At 40.8% G+C, this 25,274-nt stretch overlaps 1 protein-coding gene, 1 long non-coding RNA gene and 1 pseudogene across 3 annotated transcripts; all 3 read right to left on the bottom strand.

The window, feature by feature from the left end:
* Positions 1–81: 81 nt before the first annotated feature.
* On the bottom strand, positions 82–10,286 carry LOC121703998 (mitochondrial amidoxime-reducing component 1-like). Of its 2 annotated transcripts, XM_042084523.1 has the most exons (7): positions 9,975–10,286; positions 4,458–4,628; positions 2,961–3,126; positions 1,976–2,116; positions 1,088–1,149; positions 626–697; positions 82–511 (listed from the first exon to the last, which is right to left on the bottom strand). In XM_042084523.1, exons 1-7 carry the CDS (start codon positions 10,223–10,225, stop codon positions 385–387), a joined length of 990 nt encoding a protein of 329 aa, XP_041940457.1. In that variant the 5' UTR covers positions 10,226–10,286; the 3' UTR covers positions 82–384. The 2 variants fall into 2 exon arrangements, with proteins under 2 accessions (XP_041940457.1, XP_041940458.1); XM_042084524.1 differs by lacking the exon at positions 82–511 and having other exon boundaries at positions 659–966; positions 1,067–1,149.
* Positions 10,287–12,063: 1,777 nt separating this feature from the next.
* LOC121688283 lies at positions 12,064–25,053 on the bottom strand (annotated as a pseudogene).
* On the bottom strand, positions 19,691–21,253 carry LOC121704000. The gene is made up of 4 exons (XR_006030205.1): positions 20,992–21,253; positions 20,132–20,200; positions 19,864–19,990; positions 19,691–19,749 (listed from the first exon to the last, which is right to left on the bottom strand). It is a non-coding gene; the product is annotated as an uncharacterized LOC121704000 (long non-coding RNA).
* Positions 25,054–25,274: the final 221 nt, after the last annotated feature.

The following is a 25,274-nucleotide window of genomic DNA, read 5'->3' as shown; positions in this document are numbered from 1 at the left end:
ACCACCCCAAGTTCCTGTGAGGGTTTTGGGAGATACAGTAAAATTATCAAAAATGAGAAAAGGTCCAAGGAGAAACCACAATGGTGATACCAGCATAGCTTTTAATCCTTCTGCTCAAGGGAATTATTATCCAGTAGTCAGCAACTATTTTGAAATTAGGTTTTTTTATTTTATTATTTCTCTTTGAAAAACTTGATAGCATGTCCCACTAGAAGCCATGATTTTATAGGCTAGCAGAGTGGCCCTAACTACAATCACCTTATGCAACGCTGGATCATGACTAAAATATAGTAATTAAGGAATTAGTGAAAACGCAAGGCACAATAATACCACTGACATGTTCAAAATAAAAACAATCTAATGATGCTAACATTCAGGAGTATCTCAGTAGCTTATCTTGTAGACAGGCTCGCCAACGTGAAGGGTCCCGGTCTGTTTGACGATGTAGTACTGTCCAAAGAGAGGGGCTTTTCCGTACACCTTCTTGTCTGATGGATCACACAGACGGTAGCTGCCGATAAAGAAAAGTGAAGAAAATATATATATATTTGAATGGCGCTTTGTATTTCTAGTCAGTATATATATATATAACTTTCTCTCTAGGTGCATGGCTTTTCTTGTTTACCTTTTGAGGGTGTCCAAGGCCTCCTTGCTGTTGTTGATCCCAGTCTCAGGGTCCACTGTTGTTAAAATGCATCTGTTTGCAGAGCATGTGCATGTAGGCTATTTAGTCATCAGTGCTGCTGACAGTCTTTAAAGTGCTACACGTTGCATGCATACATGGTTAGCATGCATATCCTGGGCAACACAGAGCAACCAACCAACCATTTATGACAATACTTCAAAGTGGTTATTTCTTCATATTCTGTTTCTTTTTCTAGGCTCAAGTCCAACATATTGCCTCTTTATAAGGCATGGCTAAGAGAGCTGAGAGAATATGGCTGAGAGAGAGAGAGAGAGAGAGAGAGAGAGAGAGCTGAGAGAATATGGCTAAGAGAAAGAGAGAGAGAGAACTGAGAGAATATGGCTAAGAGAGAGAGAGAGAATATGGCTGAGAGAGAGAGAGCTGAGGCCATTCTCAAGCTACCTTCCACAAGCCATGACCCGCTTCATCCTCACAGTGCCAATCTGAATATCGTCCCAGGAATCCTAGTAAAACAGAGAATGATGATTTTTCAGAAGAAATGGTTTTTACTTCAATTTTCGCTCTCAACAGAAACAAAAACTTATACCGTTAGACATTAAAGAAGCCCTATGCAACAATTTTAGCAAAAATGACCTTCATTATGCAGGTTGAGAGTCGTTCTGATGGTTCTACAACACTTTTTGGGTCGTTTGGTGGGTGCTTCATCTGCCCCTAGTGCTTCTCCGCGGAAAAACCGAATATGCAACTTTCTGGTCACTGTCCGAACACATCCGGATGTAACTCAGCGGAAGTATCCAATCGCGCCTTGAAAATGTAGTCAGATTGTAGTTTCTAAGAAGACTGCAAAACGAACTCCGACTTGGCTTTGTTGCTGTTGAAATTGTAAGTAGCCTACCTTTGGTTGAACTTCGTTTTTGTAATGTGATTTGATAGACTCTTGAACAATGTGTTTGCTCGACCGTTTTTTTGTGAGCCCTGTATGTGTTTAGCTTGGTTTCTTGATGGCTAGCTCGCTAGCTAGTGGGGGTTTACCGTAGCAGTCACTTGCTACCGAAGCTGCAGGGGGAGCTATGTCGTGAAAAATGCGAGCCCAAATCAGGCGAAAACCAAGAAACAGCGAAGGAATAACCAGACCTGCATAGGCCTTATTTAAAATTAAACTCATTAAAAGCTTAATACATCCAGGGCTCATAGCACAGTTAATGTGGCTGAAGTTATTAGACATTCTCAAAGCTATTATCCTGTGTATAATGAAAACCATATCAGAAGTTTAAGCCATAACAAATGACATGTTTATGGTTTGGTGTGTGTGTGTGTGTGTGTGCGTACCTCACTGAAGGCCTCACAGTCATTCACTACGATGCTGGGGCGGTACTGGGCCACAGTAACATCCTTGTCTAGCCTGGAGTTCAGGTCTCTCAGAGAGGCCTCCGACAGCAGCATGATTGGCCCTGCGTCAGGATAGGCAACCTACAACAAGCATGTGTGCACTTACATTCCTTTACATTTATTAATGTAGCTGATTTCAAGTGAGGAACAACATTCAGACCACAGTACAATGGGAGATAAGTTAGAGTAAACAACATACTGCCTATTAAGTAGACAGCCTATTGTCCAACATACTGCCTATTAAGTAGACAGTAAATACTGTACTAACTGTACTTTTCATCTCCATGTAACATTGTGTGTGGGATTGCTCTGAGGTGACATACTACTTTACAAATTATGTCATTGTGGGATAATGTAATAATGTAATCTTATTACTTTATGAGCCATGGTGTTGGTCTTTTTCTATTTTCTTTATTTTTTGTGTGTAAACTGTATATGTAACTGCATTACTAATTGTCTTATGTGGTGACACGTGTGTGATGGATAAGGTGATACTTAGGCCTTGACAATTAGTGTGAATGGGCTCAGCTGATGAATGATCAGCTGAGCAGGTATATGCTCTACTTATACACCTGAGCCACTGCTAAATGACATTTGCCTGAGGAAGACCCAGTCGGGTCGAAACGTTGCAACACATTAAATATATGGGAGTTTTAGCAGTGTGGGCATTTCATTCCTTTGCAGTTCTAGTTCCATTTGCCCTGCACCTCACCGGTGGGGATGTGCACACCTCCACTACTAAACATATTGCATGACACATGACAAGGAAATACCTTTTGACACAAAGTCTGAATTTAGCTACAACATTTGCACAGACAAGATTTAACAACCATGCACGTCACTTGGTGCAAATGAGCATAGCATAGGCCTACATGAAATAATGATATCATTTTTCAAGTTAAAAGGTGCTGAGGCTTGGCCCTACCTCCTCATCTGGAGGAAAGGGTCGCTCCATCTGATTACACTTCCTGGGTTTCATATGGGGCTCATAATGCACCATACGGACAGTCTTGCCTGCGGCAAGGTAATGTGTGAGCCAGCGAGAGACCTCGTCCCCACAGTCTCTCCCCTGGACGTCCGCTGTGAACACCCTGCAGGATAAACGATAGTTGCCTTGTTGACATGGCGGCCATTGTGTAAACCAAAACGAGGCTACAGGGTACACTGACTATATCATTAATGCATTTTCGCCACCTACTGGCGAATGTATAGAACACAAAAATCCTATGGTTTGTGTACCCTGTAGCCTCGTTTTGGTTTACAATGGCCGCTACATGAATAAGGTGAATGGAGCTCCTGGTTCAGTCACCTGATTCTGATTACAGATGTTCTAAACAGTATGTAAGAGACTGATTAGGATTGTTAGACTACAAGTATATAGGAGACTGAGTGACTAGTAACAGAAACTTCCAGGCATTTCGTCATTTCGCTGAAATGGAGGTAGATGAGTGACACTCTGGCAGGTCAGTTTGGAAAGTGAACATAATCTGTAATGAAGGCTATAGGTGTTCCCACTGCATCTCTTGAACTGACCCAATCGTAAGGCATGGCTGGATCAGAACAGGCAGTGAATGATGTGCAGGAGGCAAGTCCAGCAGGACATTTTACAAGGTTTGAGAAGCTGATTAATTATTTCATTATTAATCAGCTGGCTATGCATCTAGTTCCCCATTATGTGTGAGCAATGCTTCACAGTACTGTCCTGCTGAAGAACTGAGCTTTTAAAAAAAACTGTACATTGTCAAACACAATAAATTTGATAAAGCTCTTAATGTATAACATCAATACATTTGAACTCAGGCGCCTGCTCTGGTTAAGGAACCTTAGAGCAGATCTATCCCCACCGGCCATGGAGAATGGAAACAACGCATAATATGAGCAAAATATCACATGTGATTCAGTAGCCTCTATTTCTCTGGAGATCAGGAGGGGCTATTTCACAAGTGGTGTGTAATGTAAGTGGGACAAGAGCTGAATAGCAATAGTCAGGCTGGGTTCCAACTTGGCACTGAGTGTGAGATTCTGTGTCTAATATATCACCTCAGGTGTCATGTGACCTGGCTTGAGTCTTGTTGGGCTTTGAAATGTTTGCACTAATAGCCCTTATGAAAAAGAACTATATATTTGGGGACAAAATATTATAATAACATTATAAGAATAAATATATTATGGGAACCATTTTGGGCTCATACTAAGTAGTCTGTAAAAGAACACTGTAGGATAATGACAATAGGGTAATATAGGCCTAACTAATTTAAATAATATTATAGAAATGTTACAGTACACTTTCATTGGTAGCTTATGTGTTTAATGAACTATATATTGGTACAAATCCACTACTTACTTCCTACACACAAAAGTTGTGGCCTCTGTGAAGTGAAATTAATCAACCTTTAATCAACCTTTGACTCATCAGTCTTACTTGCAGTTCAGTATGTTATTGTTTGGCTGATGCTGAGGAACCTTTAACTCCTCCATGTCAGGGGCGTTAAGGCAGATGTCTTCTCCCTCGGCCGTCATTGTCACCAACACCAGACGAGGCTCCTGCCTTGCTGTCACCATCCGTCCGTCCTCTCTGATCACGAGCCAGTGCCTGTAACAATTAGCAGGTACTGGGTAGCCTACTACACTCGCTCAATGCTGCATATACGCTATCTGGATCAGTGTTGGGGAAGTTACTTTTAAAAAGTAGTGTTTGCTCGTTACTCCTTCCTTCTCAAAAAAGTAATCTGTTACTTTACTTAGTTATCCTCTATGGAAAGTAACTTTTTACGTTACTCGTTACTTTTACGTTACTTTTATGTTGCTCGTCTTTGGGCAGAACTCAATATCTGTTCCTGAACGTGTAAGTTCTACTATGGAGGACATATAAGGTATTTCTTTTGTGCTCTTTATTATAAAAAATGCCACAGAGACAAGAAAACATTGGGCTTATAGGCTTCAACACCACCACTAAAGCCCTATGAAACAATATCAAATAACATAGCCTCGATACATCGTGGGCATATAGTTGAACACAAAATATATGAGGGCTTATTTTATAGCCTTATACTCTTTCATTAAACAGGCGCTCCTCCGAAATTTGGTGCAAAGCTAGTGCAAATCGTATCAATGGGCTGCCAGTTGAGTTAATGTCAGTGGACAAAATCAGGGCACAGTGTAGGCTACAACTAACACTTACATTCCTCCCCTTAGTTTCGAGTAATGTGAATACCTCCATCCCTCAGGAGTTAGCGTTGGCTGCGTCTCTCTTGCTATGATTGCTCTTCATTGCCACCAGCTTCTGTCACGTACTGTGTGGAGCTATGATTGCACTTCATATTACCTCTGTCATGTAGGCTGCCGTGTGGAGCGTGTGCCTATTGCGCAAGCGCACAGCTGAGAAAGCAGCGTCACTGTCAAATCTGTCCCTGGGAAAAGTAACGTTGCGCCGATATGAAAAAGGAACTACATTACGTTACCAAAGTTTCAGTAGTAGCGCGTTACACTACTTTTTACTCGAAAAAGTAGTTACGTTACTGTAACTCGTTACTTTGTAATGCGTTACACACAACACTGATCTGGATAGGCCTACTACCATGAACATATAGGCTGGCAGAGGTAGGAGTAAGTCACACATGTGCAAGTCACAAGCAAGTCTCAAGTCTTAACCTTCAAGTCTCAAGCAAGTCCAAGTCATTTTTTGTGACAGTCAAGTAAGTCAAGTCAAGTCATAGCTTGGGTCAAGCAAGTCAAGTCATAGCCAAATCATTGAAATTCATGATGATTTACCCATGTTTTCATTTTAAAATAAGCTACAATAGGCTAGTTATGAACTGCTGGAGTTTTATTTGTAACAAACAAATAGACATTGCATTCATTCAAGCCACATAGCCTACATCTGAACGGTTTATAGAATAAGATGAAATGTATACGAATAAAAATAAATGTATTTCAAGTAGACCTATTTATAATTATAAAATAGCCTATTATTGTTTCAATATGCCTCAAATATTAGGTAGCCTAGCTACATCAAATCATGAAAATATATTCAAACAGTTCAAGTTACACCTGTCCTGACCTGTCACATGTTCAGGGAACCAATAGGCTAATGTTGAAAAAGTGAACTAATCAATCAATCAAACGCTGACGCCGACGTCACTGCCGACAACGCAATGGGTTTTAGGAGGGTTTAGGACCGTATCGTATCATATTATATCTATATCATATGTGAAATAAGCTACTTTTCTATGCTGATTGCTGGGAGTTAGCTAGCCTACTTACATGTACTGTTGTTAGCCTACTACTAGGCTTTATTCCACTGCTTGGTTGAATTTCCCATTGTCCTACGTAATTTAGAACGACCATTAACCGTATTATTTGCACACCTATGAAGTAGAGCAATTTTTTGGCCGTATCACACTTGTATATTAATTCGCCGAACTCATTGTGAAGTTTAAATGAACTGTCACGTTGCATCCGAGCTGTAAAATGCAGACGTTCAGAACATTGCAACATTGTAGCATATGACGGAGGTGGCTTTTAGCTAGATGGATGACAGCAGGCTAAGGGAAAGTAATCTCATCGCCATCTAGTGGTTGCGTTCCTAGAGTTTAGCTTTAGATTTTCTTTTTAGAAAAAATATATCTTCGTGCACATTGGGATCTTAATTTAATGCCTTCCATATGTTAGGCACTGGGGTCACCTCTATTGCTTCAAGTGGTCATACCTTATTTTTTAGGATCAGTTGAATTGTTTTGAGTTTTTGTCGTAACATGGTGATAATGGACTACAGTTGCATGTGACGTCACAGATTTGGGCGCTTAATCTTTAACTGATCAATACGGCAATTTGCTTAACTGGCTTAACATATTTTTGTAATAACGGAGCGTGATGTATGCACGGTCGAGGTTGTGAAACGGCCCCGACGCGAAGCGGAGCTTGTAAGTGCATTAATTTCTGTGAACAGACGACCGTGGAGTCCATTATCCCGCGTATTCCACTGTTGACAAGTCAAAGGAGAAATGAACAGCAGTCTGCAAGTGTGCAAAATAGCGACATAACCACCACCACGTTGATTTTCATCCGAAGTTAGTCGTGTTAGAAACCTAACGTCAAATTTGAGGCATGTTAAGAGTTGGCTTTTAATCTATTATGATTTTTAGTTAATGCCATATTAGGTTAAAATGTGTGAAATGGCAAAGTGAAACATTTTCTTGTCTAAATTTAATGTTGATATATAGCGAACATGTTGCCAATGTAACCTAAAGTAAGCGCCTCTCTTCCTCCCTCCCAGTTCCATACGTTACGTAAGGGATAATGGACAACACGGTGGTCTGTTCACAGAAGTTAATTAATGTACACTGGTAATCTAGAAAGATTAAGGGTCTGGCCACGAACAATGTAATGGCTCAACTCGAGGGGCGGCACCAAGCATGCATTTGAAAATCTCACTGCACACAATTGGATAACACTAGACCAATGTTTACTCTGATGCTAACTTGGAAATGAGGTCATTTGTCTAAAATCCGGAACCACCCCTTTAAAAATGTGTTGGTGCCTATAGCAATGCTATAGTAAATCAGCTTTTGCAAGCCAGTGCTACAAGATGACAGCTCACCTCCACATTGGTAGATAACGCAAAGATCTGCGCATATGCCAGGTTCCTCTTCAAGTGCTGTCTCATCATCCATTGCAGTGAAATGGAAAATAATGAATCAAGACAGTACTGAGCACAACTAAATACTGATATTCATCCCAGGGGAAAATATTGCTTCTTACAACAGTCTCATCTTTCAGAAACAAAATTTAGAAAATGAACTGCTATCCTATACTTTGTGTCCCTTAATGTGCTTTGTAAGAAATTATAAGGTGGCTTGTAACTCATACAATTAAATCCCATTTTTTAAGAGATTGACAAATTCATATTTAATTATATTATTGATATCTACCGTCAAAATCTTCCAAAATATTTAGATATTATTTTTTGCCCACCCGTAACTTCAATTGAACAGATAACAACGGACATGCCACATTACTAACATCAAAACTGGAAGACAATGCTAGTCTTCAGGGTCACAGAAATTGCCAGGAGAAAGTGGACAACACCTTGTCCATGAAGGGAAAAATAGCAAGGGCCACAGTTAACAGTCATACTAACTTATGGAAAGTCACAACAGCACAGAAAGATATAATTTACAGCTGGAAGTAGCACTGCTTGTACTGTGGAATAGACTGCATGGGCAATATTGACAGAGATATTGGTCAGGTCATGACTATGCTAGTGGTAGTATTTCACTGTTATTTACTGCTAAGCACATTTGCCTACAGTAATCACAATCAGATTCTTGATTCTTATATACAAAGGAGGGATATTAAACTCATTGTGCTGTAGATAGGGACTCCCCATGTCAAAAACAACCAAGTCTATGTTAAATAAACATAAGTTAACATAAATGGCTATATTTACAGTAATTGAATTGAACATGGCATGTTGATTAGCATGTCTCCAGCGTCTATAACCTTGTATGTCAGGGGATGAAACTGACCTTAACCTTTGACCCCATGGCCCGGAGTCCCTAAGTTCATCTAACTTGTATTTATAATAAATGTACTAGAGTTAATGAAGATCCATCAGTCTGCTTTGGAGATACAGTATGAACCAAATACTGCATGTGAGTTATTTGTGTGACCCCTTGTAACCTTGACCTTTGACCTCAAGACCTAAATTGTCTTGTCAGCTTATTGACAACTTAAGTGGGTAAGTAGACAAAGTTTGATGAATATCTTTCAATTGGCTTAAGCGATATCAGCTAATATCAAAATGTACTAACATACGTTTTTGGCCCAAAATTCATTGTGCCATGCTCCATTCAAAGCCCTATATATTTTACAGAATTATTATTCTGTAAAATATATAGGGCTTTATTACAGAAAATTACGATTCAAATGATACCAAATATGCTTTTGCTGTATTTACTTCCACCTTTGACCCTTTTCTAGGCTAATTCGCTCAGACTATAGGGGCTCGTCATCACTTTTGTCGTCACGTTGTAGTTCGTTTGTAGTCCATGTGGCCTTTCATGGCCAACAGTTTTAATGTGAACTTGGGAATTTGCCATTTTTGTCACTTGAAAGCTGCATATCTTTCTTTTACGAGCATCTTACACTATATTTTAAGCAAATACAGTTGTTTGTTTAGGATTAGTGAGTGTATGTTTTAACCTTTGTTGTGGCATCCGTGTTTGTCACACATTCCGATGGCAAAGCACATGAACACTTGCTGTCGGAAAAACAAAGTAGCCATGGGGGCGGTCCTTGTCATTCCGAGGTGCTCTGAATGCACCATTATGTTTTGGTATAAACGTAGAGCCTTCCATATTTGCAAGCGTTCCTCAGTCTGTCTCATTTGATCTGGCACTTGATGTTGGTCTGTCGCGTCGCGTCACTTGGTACAATGTACAGGTTCGCTCGTGTGACGCATGCAACAGCACCTAAGCAGATTTTCTAAAATCGTAAAGTTAACTCCTTAATATATGAAAAAAATAAAAAGTCAAGTCATTTCAAGTAATTTGTCTCAAGTCTAAGTCAAGTCTCAAGTCATGAATAGCAAGTCAAAGTCAAGTCGAGTCTTTTATACATGTTGATCAAGCAAGTCTCAAGTCTTAAAAAATGTGACTCGAGTCAAGTCATGTGACATGAGTCCCCCATGTCTGTAGGCTAGGCTGGCGATCATAATGTTCACCTATAAACGCAACAAGTGGGCAATGGGAATTACTATTGGCGAAAACTGACTGGTTGATATTCTGTCTGATTAATTAGAGAAGCCTGATGACTGAAGTGACTTTGAGAATGATTTTAAGAGACGAGATTTACGATTAACTTGTATAGCCTAAGTGATCAATGCCTTTCACCAAATCGCTGCGCTATCTGCTGTTTTGAAGCTCACTGGCAGGCTCACCGATCGCGGAGTTCTCCATGTTTCAAACCCATACGCAGACATTCTGCTTTGGCCACTTGGAGTCCTTTCCCGGACTTGAGAGGATGAAGGATCAGCTGCGAAACAATGCCAACCTGAGTCAACTTTTTCGGTTTCTGCATGTACTTGTAACCCAGCCCTAGTCCAAACAGTGCAACACCAGCCCCAGCAGCGTAGAGTGCGACTTTTCTGTTTTGCGCAAATGCTTTCAACAAGGTTTCTTTGAGGGCCATCGTATATGCGCCCCAGAGGTATGCTCTCTAATTTCACAACTCTGTCATAAAGCAAACGGGCCTGATAGACGATTATCCAATGAAAATGAAGATTGTTGAAGACTAGAGCAGTTAAAGGCGCAGTCAGGGATTTCAAGCCCATAACATTTTTGGTCACATTAGTGATCATCACCGCTATAGCTGTCCATGCATAACTGAACTGGGTTACAAATTCTGAATCTGCTTTGGAAGTTATTCTACCTTGAGTCTTTTATTTTGTGTTTTTGATTATTCTTTATTTTTAAATGATTTTACCTTGTGTGTTTCATGTTTTCTTTTTTTATTATGATCTTTGCCTTTTAAACTATTCTTTTGACTATTGCCCTATGCTTTTATTTGCTATTACTGTTTGCGTTTGTTTATGTAAAGCACATTGAATGACCTCTGTGTTTGAAATGTGCTATAAATAAACTTGACTTGACTTGCTGAAATAAAGTAAATGTGTAGCCTACATTCAGTTGTGCAGTATGTCAATTAAATGCTCTTGTGTTTAAACAGGTGAATCATGTCTATACTACAGAACTGAGCCTTATGGAAGCTGCAAGTGTTTTTTCTCCTTCCTGCTTTGACTGTGTTCGATTAAGATGAACATTATAAAAAAAACATTATAAATTAAGTAAAGCAACACAATATAGTTCTTTTACCTTAAAATATTGACTTCAAACTCATGGTGATGACATGCAGACTGATATTAGGCAGAATTGCGTCTCTGTCAATACCAATGTGTGCCCAGTATTGCACCACTGTTGCACTCTGTATCTTTGTTTTCCAACATGACTTTTATGTCTTTTTTCAGCGTGTCTCACATGCATACACTGATAAATGGCAATTAGTATTGAGTATTCAGTGAGTAAACTATTTGCATTTGATCCGGATCACCCTGTGGTTTTGTGGAATGCACGATCAGCTCAGGTCAGTCCTTCCTGCTGCTTAAGACAGATAGATATTGTTTCTTCAATCTGTATATTATCCCTTGATAGCGTACCTCATGTCAATATCAGCACTTCTTTGAAGCGATGCTACTAGGCTCTACATAAACATTTGGGAACATGCAGTTCCTGTGGTTTCTGGGTTTGTTGCAAGATTATGTTCAAACAAACCCAGAAACCACAGGAACCGCATGTTCCCAAATGTTTATAAAGCCTAGTAGTAATTGGGGGATTTAAAATTATTAGCTGCAACCAGGAGTAAACGGATATTAAGTAGGAGACATGGTAAAGCCCACGTCTGAACCATCACTTAGCAAAGTGTAATAGCCTACCAAAACATACCAACAACCCCCATCCCCATATTTCATGCCTGAGGCTTTTACTGCCAGCAGCCATCATGCCAGGGAGCTGGGCCATGTCCAGAATAGACTTGTAATAGACTTCTCTTAGAACTGACACCATGATACTAACAGTACATACAGGAACTACAGTAGAAGTAGAGAAGAAACAGAGTGCCACTATTTATGTATACTAAGCTATATCTAACTCTATAATTAACTATTTAATTGCCAGTGTTGTCAATATTTGACCTCGAGTTCAACATGAGTGATTTTGTGGCTACAGCTGTTGCCTTAGATAAAGATTTAGCTGAATCATAGACTACAATTTACCATAAACACAGGACATCCTAACTTTGATTCTGGTTAGGAACCGGCTTTATAAACCTGTCAGCTGCTGCCCCCTAGAGGATAGTCTCAGCACATCACCCCAAGTTCCTGTGAGGGTGTTGGGAGTTACAGTAAAATGATTAAAACAGAAAAGGTCCAAGGAGAAACCAAAATGGTGATACATAGCTTTTAATCATTCTGCTCAAGGGAATCATAATCCAGTAGTCAGCAACTATCTTGCTTACAATCACCTTCATTATGCATCACTGGATCTATAGACTGTATAAAATAGGCTTGATCATATACTGTAACTAAAATATAGTAATTAGGCAATTAGTGAAAACACAAGGTACAATGATACCACTGACATGTTCAAAATAGAAGCAATCTAATGATGCTAACATTCACGGGTATCTCAGTAGCTTATCTTGTAGACAGGCTCGCCAACGTGAAGGGTCCCGGTCTGTTTGACGATGTAGTACTGTCCAAACAGAGGGGCTGTTCCGTACACCTTCTTGTCTGATGGATCACACAGACGGTAGCTTCAGATAAACAAAAGTGAAGAAAAACATTTGAATGTTTTTTTTTCTGGTCAGAAACTGCACTTAAAATATGAAAAATACAGATATTATGTGTGAAGTGTGATATGTATACTATATAAGCAATACTGCTTTCTATCTATTTCTAGGTTTTAACTAAAAGTCCAGCACATTGCCTCTTTAAAGTGTGGCTAAGAAAGCTGAGGGAGAGGCCATTCTCAAGCTACCTTCCACAAGCCATGACCCGCTTCATCCTTACGGTGCCAATCTGGATATTGTTCCAGGAATCCTAGCAAATTAAGCAGAAATGTAAAAAGTTTTTAAAAATGTTTTTTTAAATTCAATTCACAAAACAGAAACAAAACAAACTGTTGTAAGACTTATGCTGTTAAACAGTAAACAATTACAGTAAACACATTAAACACGTAATACGTCCAAGGCTTATAGACCACAGCACAAAGGACAGTTTCTGTGGAAGTTATTACACATTCTCAAAGCTATTATCCTGTATATAACGAAAGCCATATCAGAATTCAGGCACAGTACCAGAGAACTTCAATGTTTATGACATGTTTATGGTGTGTGTGTGTGTGTGTGTCCATGTGTGTGTGTGTGTGTGCGTGCGTACCTCACTGCAGGCCTCACAGTCATTCACTACGATGCTGGGGCGGTACTGGGCCACAGTAACATCCTTGTCTAGCCTGGAGTTCAGGTCTCTCAGAGAAGCCTCCGACAGCAGCATGATTAGCCCTGCATCAGGATAGGCAACCTACAACAAGCACATTTATATTCAAGCACTAATAACAAGCACTAATATTCATTTACATTTATTAATTTAGCTGACGTTTTCATTCAAAGCTACTTTCAAGTGAGGAACATTCAAACCACAGTGCAATGGGAGACAAGTAAGAGTAAACAATAAATACTGCCTATTAAGTAGACAGCAAATACAAACAACAACAACCAAAGGAGTATATTTCCTGTAAAACGTATAGCATGAAACAGAATTAGAAACAGTCTTCCTATGAGCAATACACAAACAATCCCAAGATGATAGCAATGACAAGGAAATGCCTTTTGACACTTACACCCAATTTAGCTACAACAGGAGCATGCTTACAGACAAGATCTACCAATCATGGACATGCCATGCATGTGGTGCAAATGAGGAGCCTGGAGAAATCCAGACTCGTTCACAAAGGGGGGAATTCTCCCATGTGCGTAAAGGTGCGTAAGTCAAAAAAATTGTGTAAGTACACACATTTCACTTGAATTCTCCCCTTCGCTTAAATCTGTCATTTACATGCTATAGAGGGACTCTTCCGCGCATTCTGCGATGACTTAAGCACCTTCCCAGCTACATGCCCTGGAGGGCTGTATTAAGGTCGAGCGCCATACAAGGTGAAACAGAATACTGCTCGATGTCGGCCTAGTTCTAAATACATGTAGGTTACACAGAACGTTACAAATGAACATTACATATGCTGATACATGAAGCTGTATCAGCATATTAAGCACCAAATTTGATATTTGGTGCTTAATATGCTGATACAGCTTCATGTTAGTGTCATACGGTGCCATATTTCCCGACATTACGCACCCTTACGCACATGGGAGAATTCCGTGAATAGTGTGGTGACTCACGATTGGGATTTGTTTCCAACACTCGCATTGCGACGGGCACTAACTTTGAAATCACCAATCACATTGATCTGAGATTTCTAACGTTACTTCGCCTACATTTTACAAACTGACAATAAACAGCATCAACAGTCAGGAAACAATGTATGTGGTCCTCCTTTGCTGTAAATAAATTTCTGCATTTTTTTAACTGATTTTTTTTATGTTTGCAGGTGTTGCTGCTTCTGTTTATCACAATAAGTTTCAGTTTCGTCTTCACCTCTCATTGCTGATTGGCCTGAAATTTTTCTTGTTTGAGGGAAACGGTTATGCACTATGGTGTTCCAGACTAGATCTGAGGGAAACGGTTATGCACTATGTTGTTCCAGACTAGATCTCCCTGATAGAAGATCTAGGAGGGTGGGGCCAGGCTCGAAAGTGAGTATAGCATAGGCCTAAGATAGAAATGATAATACAATTGTTCAACTCAGGGGGTGAAGCCTGGCCCTACCTCCTCATCTGGAGGAAAGGGTGGCTTCTTCTGCACTTCCTGGGTTTCATCTGGGGCTCATAATGCACCATACGGACAGTCTTGCCTGCGGCGAGGTGACGTGCGAGCCAGCGAGAGACCTCGTCCCCACAGTCTCTCCCCTGGACGTCCGCTGTGAACACCCTGCAGGATAGATGATATGGAGCTCCTGGTTCAGTCACCTGATTCTGATTACAGATGTTCTAAACAGTATGTAGGAGACTGATTAGGATTGTGAGACTACAAGCATGTAGGAGACTGATTAATTATGAGACTACACGTGATTAGGATTGTGAGACTATAAGTATGCAGGAGACTGAGTGACTAGTTACAGAAACTTCCAGGCATCTCGTCATTTCGTAGATGAGTGGCACTCTGTGTAATTAGTTGGCTATGCATCTAGTTCCCCATTATGTGTGAGTAATGCTTCTCTTAAAACCAATGTGTTGTCTATATGGACACGGAGATGTGTTAAAAACAACGCAAGTTGTATTGTTTTCAACACATTCGTTTTATGCTGTCCTGCTGTAGAACCAAGCTTTCAACAAAACTGTACATTGTCATACACAATAAATCTGATAAAATTCTTAATGTAGGCCTATAATCTCACCATGGGAAGTGAAGTGCTATGTAAACACATTTCAACTCAGGTGCATGCTCTGGTTAAGGAACCTTAGAGCAGATAGCCTATCCCCCTGCGGCAATGGAGACTGGAGACAACGCATAATATGAGCAAAATATCACATATGTGATTCAGAAGCCCCCATTTCTTGGGAGATTGGGAGGGGTTATTTCACAAGTGGTGTGTAAGTGGGAGATGGGCTGAAAAGGAATAGCCAGGCTAGGTTCCAACTTGGCACTGAGTGTGAGATTCTGGCTAATGTATCACCTAAGGTGATCTGGCCTTAGTTTCTTTGAACTGTTGGCACTGACCCCTTACCTTAAAAAGAACTACAGTAGGCTATATTGAATCTTATAGTATTTGGGGACAAAATATTATAATAATCTTATAGGAATATATTCCTCATATTTTAAGGACATACTATAGAAGTACTATAAGACTGTAAAACAACACAATGGTAAGGATTATATAGGGTAGGTATATCTATGATATTATAGAAATCTTACAGTATTAGGCTACTATAGGTATTTTTCATAAGGGCTCATTCAGAGTTTCCGCTATAGAAAAAATGGTGCCGAGAGGTTTCGTTTTCCGGACATTTTGATGATATGCCTGCCGGACATTTTGATGTCAAATATCCTATTATCGCTTCTTAATTAGTCAAGTTGAGGAAAACTGGAGACAGGCTATGTAGCTTAAAGAATAATATAATAAGACTGAATAGAATGCAACATGTTCATTAGCCTAACTTACGTAAACATGCCTAACAAGATCTAGCCAGTATGTATGTTTTCATGGACAGCAAGAGTCCGCTTCGTTGATTGTTTTAACAGTTTAAAGCAACACCAAAGAACTTTCCATCTGTCGCACGCACGCTATTTGTTTATCCAGCACCGGCTTTGCAAATAACAATGTCCACAGACAAGGTAGAATATTTTGCATGACTTATAAATCAAATTTGCAAATTTGCAAATCAAATTTGTAGTTTCTTATGTCTCATTCCATCGAACTACAGATCCGCTACCCGATCTGGCAAACTTACATAGTGCGGTTATAGCCAATAGAGGGCCGCGAAGCGAAGAATTGCCGTTCACCCTGTTACGAGTTGATGAACCACTGAAACGATTTTGGAAACATTATTTTAAGGTATAAAAAAATCTTTGGTGTTGCTTTAACCCTCACGACCCGCCGGCGGGACGGTTACCCCCTTCCTCCACCTCCCCCCAACATTCTAAATCAATTGTATGCCCCATATATGTAGCATAGTAATGTTATACACCATTTCAAAGCTTTGGCTCTTGGGAATCCAAAAATGACAACTTTTTTCATGTACAATCTGTATAGTGCTTTACATTTTCAGATTAATTTTATTATGTCTCAATTAAATTTGATCCAAAATGCCCCCCTCCCCCGCTTTTGGTGCTACCCTGACTTCTGGCTGCAGTGTAGCTGCAGCACCATAAGTAGATGCAACATATTGGGTACTGAAATATTCACAAGAATCCATAGAAATTGAATCTTCATGTTGTATTATCCAATATTAGTTGTACAGATGTATAGTTTATCTTATACACACTCATTGAACCAACAAAGTAAATGCAATAATAGATACTTTTTTTATTCCATATTTTGTGTAGTCAGTCTATATCAGAACACCTGACATACAATCTAAATAGTCCACAAGAAACCTCAAAGTGTTACCTTTCATTTGAGACCAGGATTATGCTTCTACACAAAGGGGTTCATGTGCAGTAAGCATTTGAGTGTCAGTATGCATTTTGGATAACAGTCCTATGGGGAGTTTCCATAGGCATTTTACAAAACGCATGAGCATACATTGGCAAATAATGGTCTAAAGCATATCATATTTTCATTCTATATTGATCTACTTTTGCACACAGCCTCACAAGACCTGGTGCTAGGGCTCAGTTGTGTTTCTAGGGATATCAAGTGACCCAGAGGGCTGAAATGTGGTCAGTTCAGAGATGCTTGTGATCCGGCAGAAAGAAAAAACTATATTCTAGCCTCTGTAACTCTGTGTGAGTAGGCTACATCACACAGTTATGTTGAATGTTTCCTACGAAAACTAGAGGTTCTCAGCTTTCTATAGAGGTCCAACATTTGATGGTAGGCCCCAATAGGCACAATAGGCACAGTGCAATTTCAGGCAAAAACTTGAAATTTGCATTGAGAGCTATTTAAAAAGGCTACGTTGTTTGTTGCTGCTACCCACGTTATCTCCAGTCCAGTGGTTCCACTGTTTAACTTGCACAGATGCGCACACACAAGAATGAGCGCTCACACCACTACCCCCTAAGGCTATGCCTCTTTATTTGATAACAATACATTACGAAATGTTTCCTATTCTGGGAAATGTTTAGTTTCTTTTTCTTTCGGTCCGCGGTTCAATGATACCGTTAAATTGTGCCGGAAATTATCCGCGGACCAGCAATCTCCTCGTCGAGGAGGCCCTAACCCTGCAGATCATAGACAGAGAAAGCATAGGCCTACTGTATGCTTTGGGTACACAACACAGTTGCATGTCCAGTGTACACGGAGAATGACAGTGTCTTGGAGCGGCCGCAACCCTGCAACTCCACTTCCAACGTCATGATTCCGACAGATAGGCTACGCCCGACACTTCTGCTTTTTATCTGGTGGTGGTGGAGTTGACCGGACATCTGAGGCTTCAGACGTTACCAATTTATCATCATCCATCGCGTCTGGCCTCTGGCCAGAGGACGTATTGCTTTAGGCCTAATATAGGATTACATTTTCCCACACAGCAAAAGGACTCCGCGGCGGATCCGCCGCGGAGGTATGACGGCGTCCGGAACGGACCCGCGAAACGGACCCGTATCGGAGTCCAGATGCTCTCAGGAACGGATCCGCTACGAAGGCGGATCGCGGACCCGCCGTGGCTCCGCACTGCATCCACTCCGCATCCGCGATTAAAACCTTACCTCCGCGGCGGGTCCGTTTGGGATCCGCAAATCGATACATACATCCGCCGCGGACCCGCAACGGACTCAAAGGCTCATCTGGCCCGGGTCCGTTTTGGACCCGTTTATCTCATTTTCAAAATTCCTTCTGTTCTTGCTGTAGGATAAAACTAGGCAACTATAGGATAAAAGTAAAACTATCACTAGGCCTAGCCTAGGCTACTACAGCAATATAGGCCTACGATTAATCTGCATTGCCTCGTATTTTTAACTTAACAATACTGTCAATAAACCTAACAGAAAAGGTTTAAGTCAAGACATCAATTTACTGTACAAACGTGATCACTACTCAATGGAAATATAAAATGGACATTTATGGAAAGTTACAGGTTATAAGCTATTCTGTTTTTGTTAAGTAGCCTACATTGCCTAGGCTACTTTACATTCATTTTGTGGTCAAAACCTAATTTAGTGCTTTAGGCCTAGGTCAGTGCAGACATGAAATATTTTATCTAATAGGCTACAACTTCAATGAAATACTGCGCTATGCACAGCTAAAATATCAGAAAATGAATAACTGGTGAATGACAAGAAGTTCAATAAAAAGATTGTTTAATGCTTATTTCTCCTATTACTCCATTTGTGTGGATGGAGGCGGAACACATCTCCTCGTTGCCCGATCCACCGCCGGTTGAAACCGTGTCACCATGTTTTTCCTCACAGCACCTGTAATCAAACAGACAGATATGTTTATGTTTATGGTATGTAGCATCCAAAGCCAAGTATGCTTACACAATACAATATATGAGATAGGTATTAAGGAGATTAAATTTAAAAAGAAACATGACTTACAAAGCTCCTCTGTTCGCTGCACGTTGAGGGCTGGTGTGGGGGTGGAGGGAGTTGAGGAGGGACTGCCGTTCCTGGCCCATAGTGAGGTGGGCGGTGTGCGAGAGGGGGAATTTTTTTTTATTAAATGGTAGTATAAAATTGTATTAAATCTGTTAACCATGACTGATAATACACATGGGGCCTTTCTATTCACTAATATTTCAGAGATCAGTCCCTACCTTGAGTAACTCTCCGTATGTTAAATGCAGGTGCAGGTGCAGGGAGTTGAGGTGGTGAAGAGTGTTGCGGTCCTGCCCCATGGTGAGGTGCTAAGAGAGATAAATGGTTGTGATCTGTTAACCATGGTAGGCTGAGAGCTACAGGGCCAAACAATGGCAAACAAAAACAAATCTCTGCTCATGCTGGACATGAATTTGTATGTTTCAATATTTTGGTATGCACTATCTATATCAACTCCATGAATGGATTGACATTGAAATCAATGTGTTTCAATACAATCTGATAATAATGAATGAACTTTTCAGGCAATATTGCATGAATGCAGATGTTTTAACTGACAAAATATTTGGCTGAGATTTTGAAAGTAATGGATAAAGTATGCAGAAAATCTCAGATGGTAATGCAGATGCAATCTGTTGATCTGAAATGGAGTGACTACTGCTGTGTTAATATAGATGGGGCCACTGTATTCAATATTATTTAAGAGATCAGTCTTTACCTTAACAGTTTTCTCCAGGTTGAGGGGTAGTGACTCGGCTGCCTGGCACTCGGCGAGATGGTGGAGCTGGAGGAATAGATACAAAGAGAGGGGAATGTCTTTAGCACTAAGAATGTTAACCATATCTCTAATATTAATATTATGATTTAGTTATTTCAATGTTAAGAGATTATTACTTACTTTGCCAGTGCAATTGGCTTGGGCTTGAGGGTTCAACTGATATACCAGGCGAGTTGGAAGGTACCTCAGAGATTCAAAGTCACCATTTTCTGGCTCTTCACTGTCATCAGAGTCCCCGAAACGATGGCTGTTACATAACGATATCATTATGGTTATTGCAATCCCAACATTTCCAAATATACATAATAGTACAAGCATCTCTGGTCTATTTTGGAATGCTACGGGAATGTGTTCACATTTCATTTTAACAACCCAGAAAGTATCTTACTTGATCAAGCAAACCCAACAGAGGCAATCGTAACGTTAGATGCTAGAATCCAGCCGATAAAAGTTGACGCTGCAGAACAAACAAAATAGAAGATGGGGACCAAGTTCCATACAGTTACGTTACGTTAGCATAATAAATCACAAACCGATGCCAATAGTTGTCTGAACCGACTTAAACAGTGATTAAAATGCCGAGGCTTTCATTACAAAGATGGCAGATAGACACTAAAGTTACGTATGAGACCAAACTTGGCAAAATGCAAACGTTAATGCACAGCTAGCTAGAGGCTAGGGCTAAACCATTATCAGTGAGTCAACATGCTAAAGTTGTAGGTAGCTATCATAGCAGAGTGCTTCACTGACTTCATTGACTGAAATACCAGTGCCAATATCACCTTAATCAAGGTTTGCATCGCAAACGTGATTTCAATATATGTATAGCACTAATAGACATTAGCAATAACTTATGCAATTGCGCCTAGCAGCATGCTAGCTAGCAGCTATATGCCGCTAACATAATAGCACTATATGGACAACAGCGACACATTAAAACAGACAGGACCAGACTAATGTTAAATAACAATGTGTGTTTTTTAAATCACACTACCATAACATATTCTGCCGAAATTGCTATCCCATTTTAAATCAGATAGGCTACAGACTCATATGAGCATCACAGCTAACAATAACGTTAACTTTGCACAAACTATTGCACAAAATGACAAACGTCTCTGGTTGCACTAACGTTAGTCCTAATATCAAACAACGTCATTACAATTAATAAACATGATGATTATAAAACCACAAAGGCCAATGTTTAGCTATTGTGAATGTCGCAATATATTAATAAATATCACTTACTCGAGAGGGTTCAGCGCAACCGTGTCCCAGCAAAGAAAATATCCACTAGTATGACTCTTCTTGGCTCTTGGTGTACAGTCATGTTCAACCGTTACAGTAAATGCGCGTCCGCGCCCGCGGATCCGACATGGGTCCACTCAGGATCCGCTGTTTGACAGTAGAATTTACGGGGCCGCCTGGAGGCGGAGTTGATCCTCTGTGCGGCACCAAAACGAATGCGACAGTCACGCGGGTTTGGCGTCTTGAAGGCGGATCCGCCTAGGAGTCTACTGCTGTGTGGGTTATAGTCTCAAATTCAGATTGTGTTAGGGGGACGGGATTATTAGCCAATTTCAATCGGACAATTTGACCGGAGAGATTTAATTTTGTCGGACATTTCATTTTTTTTCCGGCCAATGTCCGGTAGGCTAATTACCGGACAACGGAAACCTGGGCCCATTGTTTCATTGGTATCGGAACTCCCCCTATTACCGTCGGTCCCGTATTTCCACCGTCTTGCGTGTATGTGTCACTTAATATCCATTTCTATACAAACCAAGACAGCGGACAACTAAAGAAACGCAAGCACCCACACCATAGGTGTATCTACATTAGCTATGTCCCAAAAATGACTTTTTACCGTGACTCGAAGAGCTGTAAACAGTGTTGTAAGGCTGCGTGTACACAACTGCTTGGAGCTCCAGTGGAATTTTAATTTCATGACGAGAATTCTCGGTCTAACCGTTCATGTGCCGTTGAAACGGTGTAAATAGGCGACCCATCAGGCCAGCACTATAACTCAGAGCGTGGTAAACAAAATCGGATAATTCAAGCAGTAAATGCTCCCGTTAAGAACCAAACCAGATTTAGTTCAAATCTACACATCTATGGCTACTGAAAGATGTAAGGTTCATTTAGTAAATGTTATTTTGAAGTGTTAAAAAACATCGTTGTTTTAGAATTTCTGAACAAAAGTGGTGATAATTGGGGGTGTTACGATAGCTTATGTGTCTCATGAAGCCACCACTACTTTCTACACAAAAGGATAGGCTCTGTGAAGTGAAATGGATCAACCTTTGTCTCTTCAGTCTTACTTGCAGTTCAGTAGGCTATGTTATTGTTCGGCTGATGCTGAGGAACCCTTAACTCCTCCATGTCAAGGGCGTTAAGGCAGATGTCTTCTCCCTTGGCCGTCATTGTCACCAACACCAGGTGAGGCTCCCGTCTTGCAGTCACCATCAGTCGGTCCTCTGTGATCACGAGCCAGTGCCTGTAATCAATTAACAAGTAGGCCTGTAGCTACACTCGCTCAATGCAGCATAAACTATGTGTAGCCTACCCTGAACATAAAGCCTAGCGATCGTTTGTTGGCCTTAACAAACCCAACAAGTGGGCAATGGGCAGTGTTGTGTGTAACGAGTTACAAAGTAACGAATTACAGTAACATAACTACTTTTTTGAGTAAAAAGCGTTGCGTTACTACTGAAAATTTGGTAACTTAACATAGTTCCTTTTTCATATCGGCGCAACGTTACTTTTCCCAGGGACAGATTTGACAGCGACGCTGCTTTCTCAGTTGCGTGCTTGCGCAATGGGCACGAGCTGAGCTCCACAGGCAGCCTACGTGATGGAGGCTGGTAGCATGAAGTGCAATTATAGCTCCACGCAGTAGGCCTGTCAAACTCGATTCCTTTTAAGGAGCCGGGTTATTCTGAGTCACTCACTAAACTGATCCGGGTTGAATGAGTCACTTGAGTCACTTGAGTCAGTATTGCTAAATCGCAAAGAAATGCAGTCCTACGTTCAAGCAGTGCAGTGGGGTGCTTCATTTCGTTATGTGCCTTCTCATTTTGGATGTGGATCCTCCATGATTTGAAACAGGTTTTTGCAGTAGGCCTACTTGCATTTAGCCTTTAGAGTTTTGCTCTCCTGGTCAAAGTGCATCCAAACATTGTTCATCTTTTTGGTGCTCATGTTCAGAAACGTTGATCTTATTGACAGAGAGGGTAGCCTATATTATAATAATTAATTATTTGTTGTTGTTTTGTTAACATTAGAAAAGTTTGCCTACAATGTTTATTACCACTACTATATACTAATAGTAGGCTACTAGGAATCTATTCTAATAGGCTGCTAATACTAGGCAACTAATATTATTATTAATCATAGCTATACTGTTAGGTAGCCTAATATAATATAATATAATATAAAATAGCCTAATATAATAGCATCAAAACCTCCACCCACTCACGGGAAAGAAAGCAGTTTGAGCCAGACTGTTTATTTATTGTCTTAACCTAGCCTAAGCAATTGACTTTCACAGACATAGAAACAGGAATGTAGAAATGCCCTGCAGTGAATAAATTATTATTATTGTTATTATTATTACTACTACTACTATTCTCATTAGGCCTATCATTATTATCACCTTGACACAAGTAGAAATTAGGCTACTCGCTAGTCTACAGATCCACTCATGACAATGTAGCCGGCTGATTCGACTGACTCGCACTCATAACAACATAACGTAACCGGTCCGCCCGGCTGATCCAAATGACCCAGGTAGGCTAGCCTACTCAAGCAACTCCATACAGAGCTTGCAATGTTTCAGACTGTCTTCGCGACCTAATTGCATTTTAAAGTAGGCTATGCGTGCAGAATATATGTTATTTCAGAAGTGAAAGCATGGCTTTTGTTGTGGATTTTCTTTTAACCATGACGAGGATTTACTCGCTCCTCTAAAGATCCACTCATGACAACGTAGCCGGCTGATTCGGCTGACTCGCACTCATAACAACAACGTAACCGGCCCGCCTGGCTGATCCGACTGACCCAGGTAGGCTAGCCTACTCTCCATACAGAGCTCGTAATGTTTCGGACTGTCTTCGTGACCTAATTGCATTTTAAAGTAGGCTATGCGTGCAGAACATATGTTATTTCAGAAGTGAAAGCATGGCTTTTGTTGTGGATTTGCTTTTCACCTTGACGAGGAGTTACTCGCTCCTCTAAAGATCCACTCATGACAACGTAGCCGGCTGACTCGCACTCATAACAACATAACGTAACCGGCCCGCCCGCTGATCCAACTGACTTAGGTAGGCTAGCCTACTCAAGCAACTCCATACAGAGCTTGCAATATTTCGGACTGTCTTTGCGACCTAATTGCATTTTATAGTAGGCTATGCGTGCAGAACATATGTTATTTCAGAAGTGAAAGCATGGCTTTTGTTGTGGATTTGTTTTTCACCTTGACGAGGAGTTACTCGCTGCTCAAGATCCACTCATGACAACGTAGCCGGCTGACTCGCACTAATAACAACGTAACCGGCCTGCCCGGCTGATTCAACTGACCCGGGTAGATACTCAAGCAGCTCCATGAGCGTGCAGTTCGGACTTTCTGCACGACCTAATTGCATTTTAATATGCTACATCTATACACCAAATCTAATTATGTCTAGGCTACATGCAGAACATTGAATGTTATTTCAGAAGTGAAAGAATGGCGTTTGTTGTGGAATTGCTTTTCACCTTGAGGAGGAGCTAGCCTACTCGCTCTCGCAGATCCACTCATGACAACGTAGCCGGCTGATTCGACTGACTCGTACTCAGCGTAGCCTAACCGGCCGGCTGATCCGACTAACCCGGATTGCTACTCAGCCGCTCCAATCTGAGTCCCATGGTCTGCGAGTCTGCCATGTTTCCGGCTCTGCGGGAAGTTAACCAGTTATCTCGGACTGCCTGCTCACTCAGTTGCTTGAGTTGATTTGTGGAGTTGTGGTTGCCTACGAAATTGTTACATTTTTGGCAGCTATGATGGCTAGGGCTAAGAGGCTAGCTAATGTTGCAAGAGTTTTGTGTGTGGCGCAGTTTATCGTTTTAGATTGAATTGTAGTAGGACTCAACTGATCCGAGTTAATGATACTAGAGACTCGCGACTCATGGGTTAATTTAAAGACACGGGTGAAAGATCCGAGTGAGTCACGACTCAAACACCTTTAATAGACTGGGAGTCCTGCCAGTCAAAATATACAGACATATGGACCGAATTTCTTCAGCAGTATCCTGTACCTGGAGGGATGTCATATCCACCAGAAAGATGCTATCTGTAAAAATCAGATAGCATCAAAGCTGAAAGCCATCCGGATCAAGTATAGGCAGGCTGTGGATACCCAACGGCGGAGTGGCCATGGGCGAGTAATCACGCTATATTTTATCTATGTAACGAAATATGGGGTGGGTTGCCAGCCACCACAACTATAGAGGCTGGTGTTTAAACTTCAGAAGTGAATGACACCGTGGACTCT

Source organism: Alosa sapidissima, chromosome 2 (assembly GCF_018492685.1).
Source record: "Alosa sapidissima isolate fAloSap1 chromosome 2, fAloSap1.pri, whole genome shotgun sequence".
Taxonomy (NCBI): Eukaryota; Metazoa; Chordata; class Actinopteri; order Clupeiformes; family Clupeidae; genus Alosa; species Alosa sapidissima.
The sequence above is the reverse complement of the archived record's forward strand: the minus strand, read 5'-3'. Positions and strand labels throughout refer to the sequence as shown.

Coding starts and splice junctions, on each gene's coding strand:
- LOC121703998 (XM_042084523.1), bottom strand. CDS start 10,225: ATGGCCCTCAAAGAAACCTTGTTGAAAGCATTTGCGCAAAACAGAAAA. Junction 1,150..1,975: donor ACTGTGAGGCCTTCAGTGAG/GTACGCACACAC, acceptor CTGTTTTACTAG/GATTCCTGGGACGATATTCA. Junction 698..1,087: donor CGGGTCATGGCTTGTGGAAG/GTAGCTTGAGAA, acceptor CTCTGCAAACAG/ATGCATTTTAACAACAGTGG.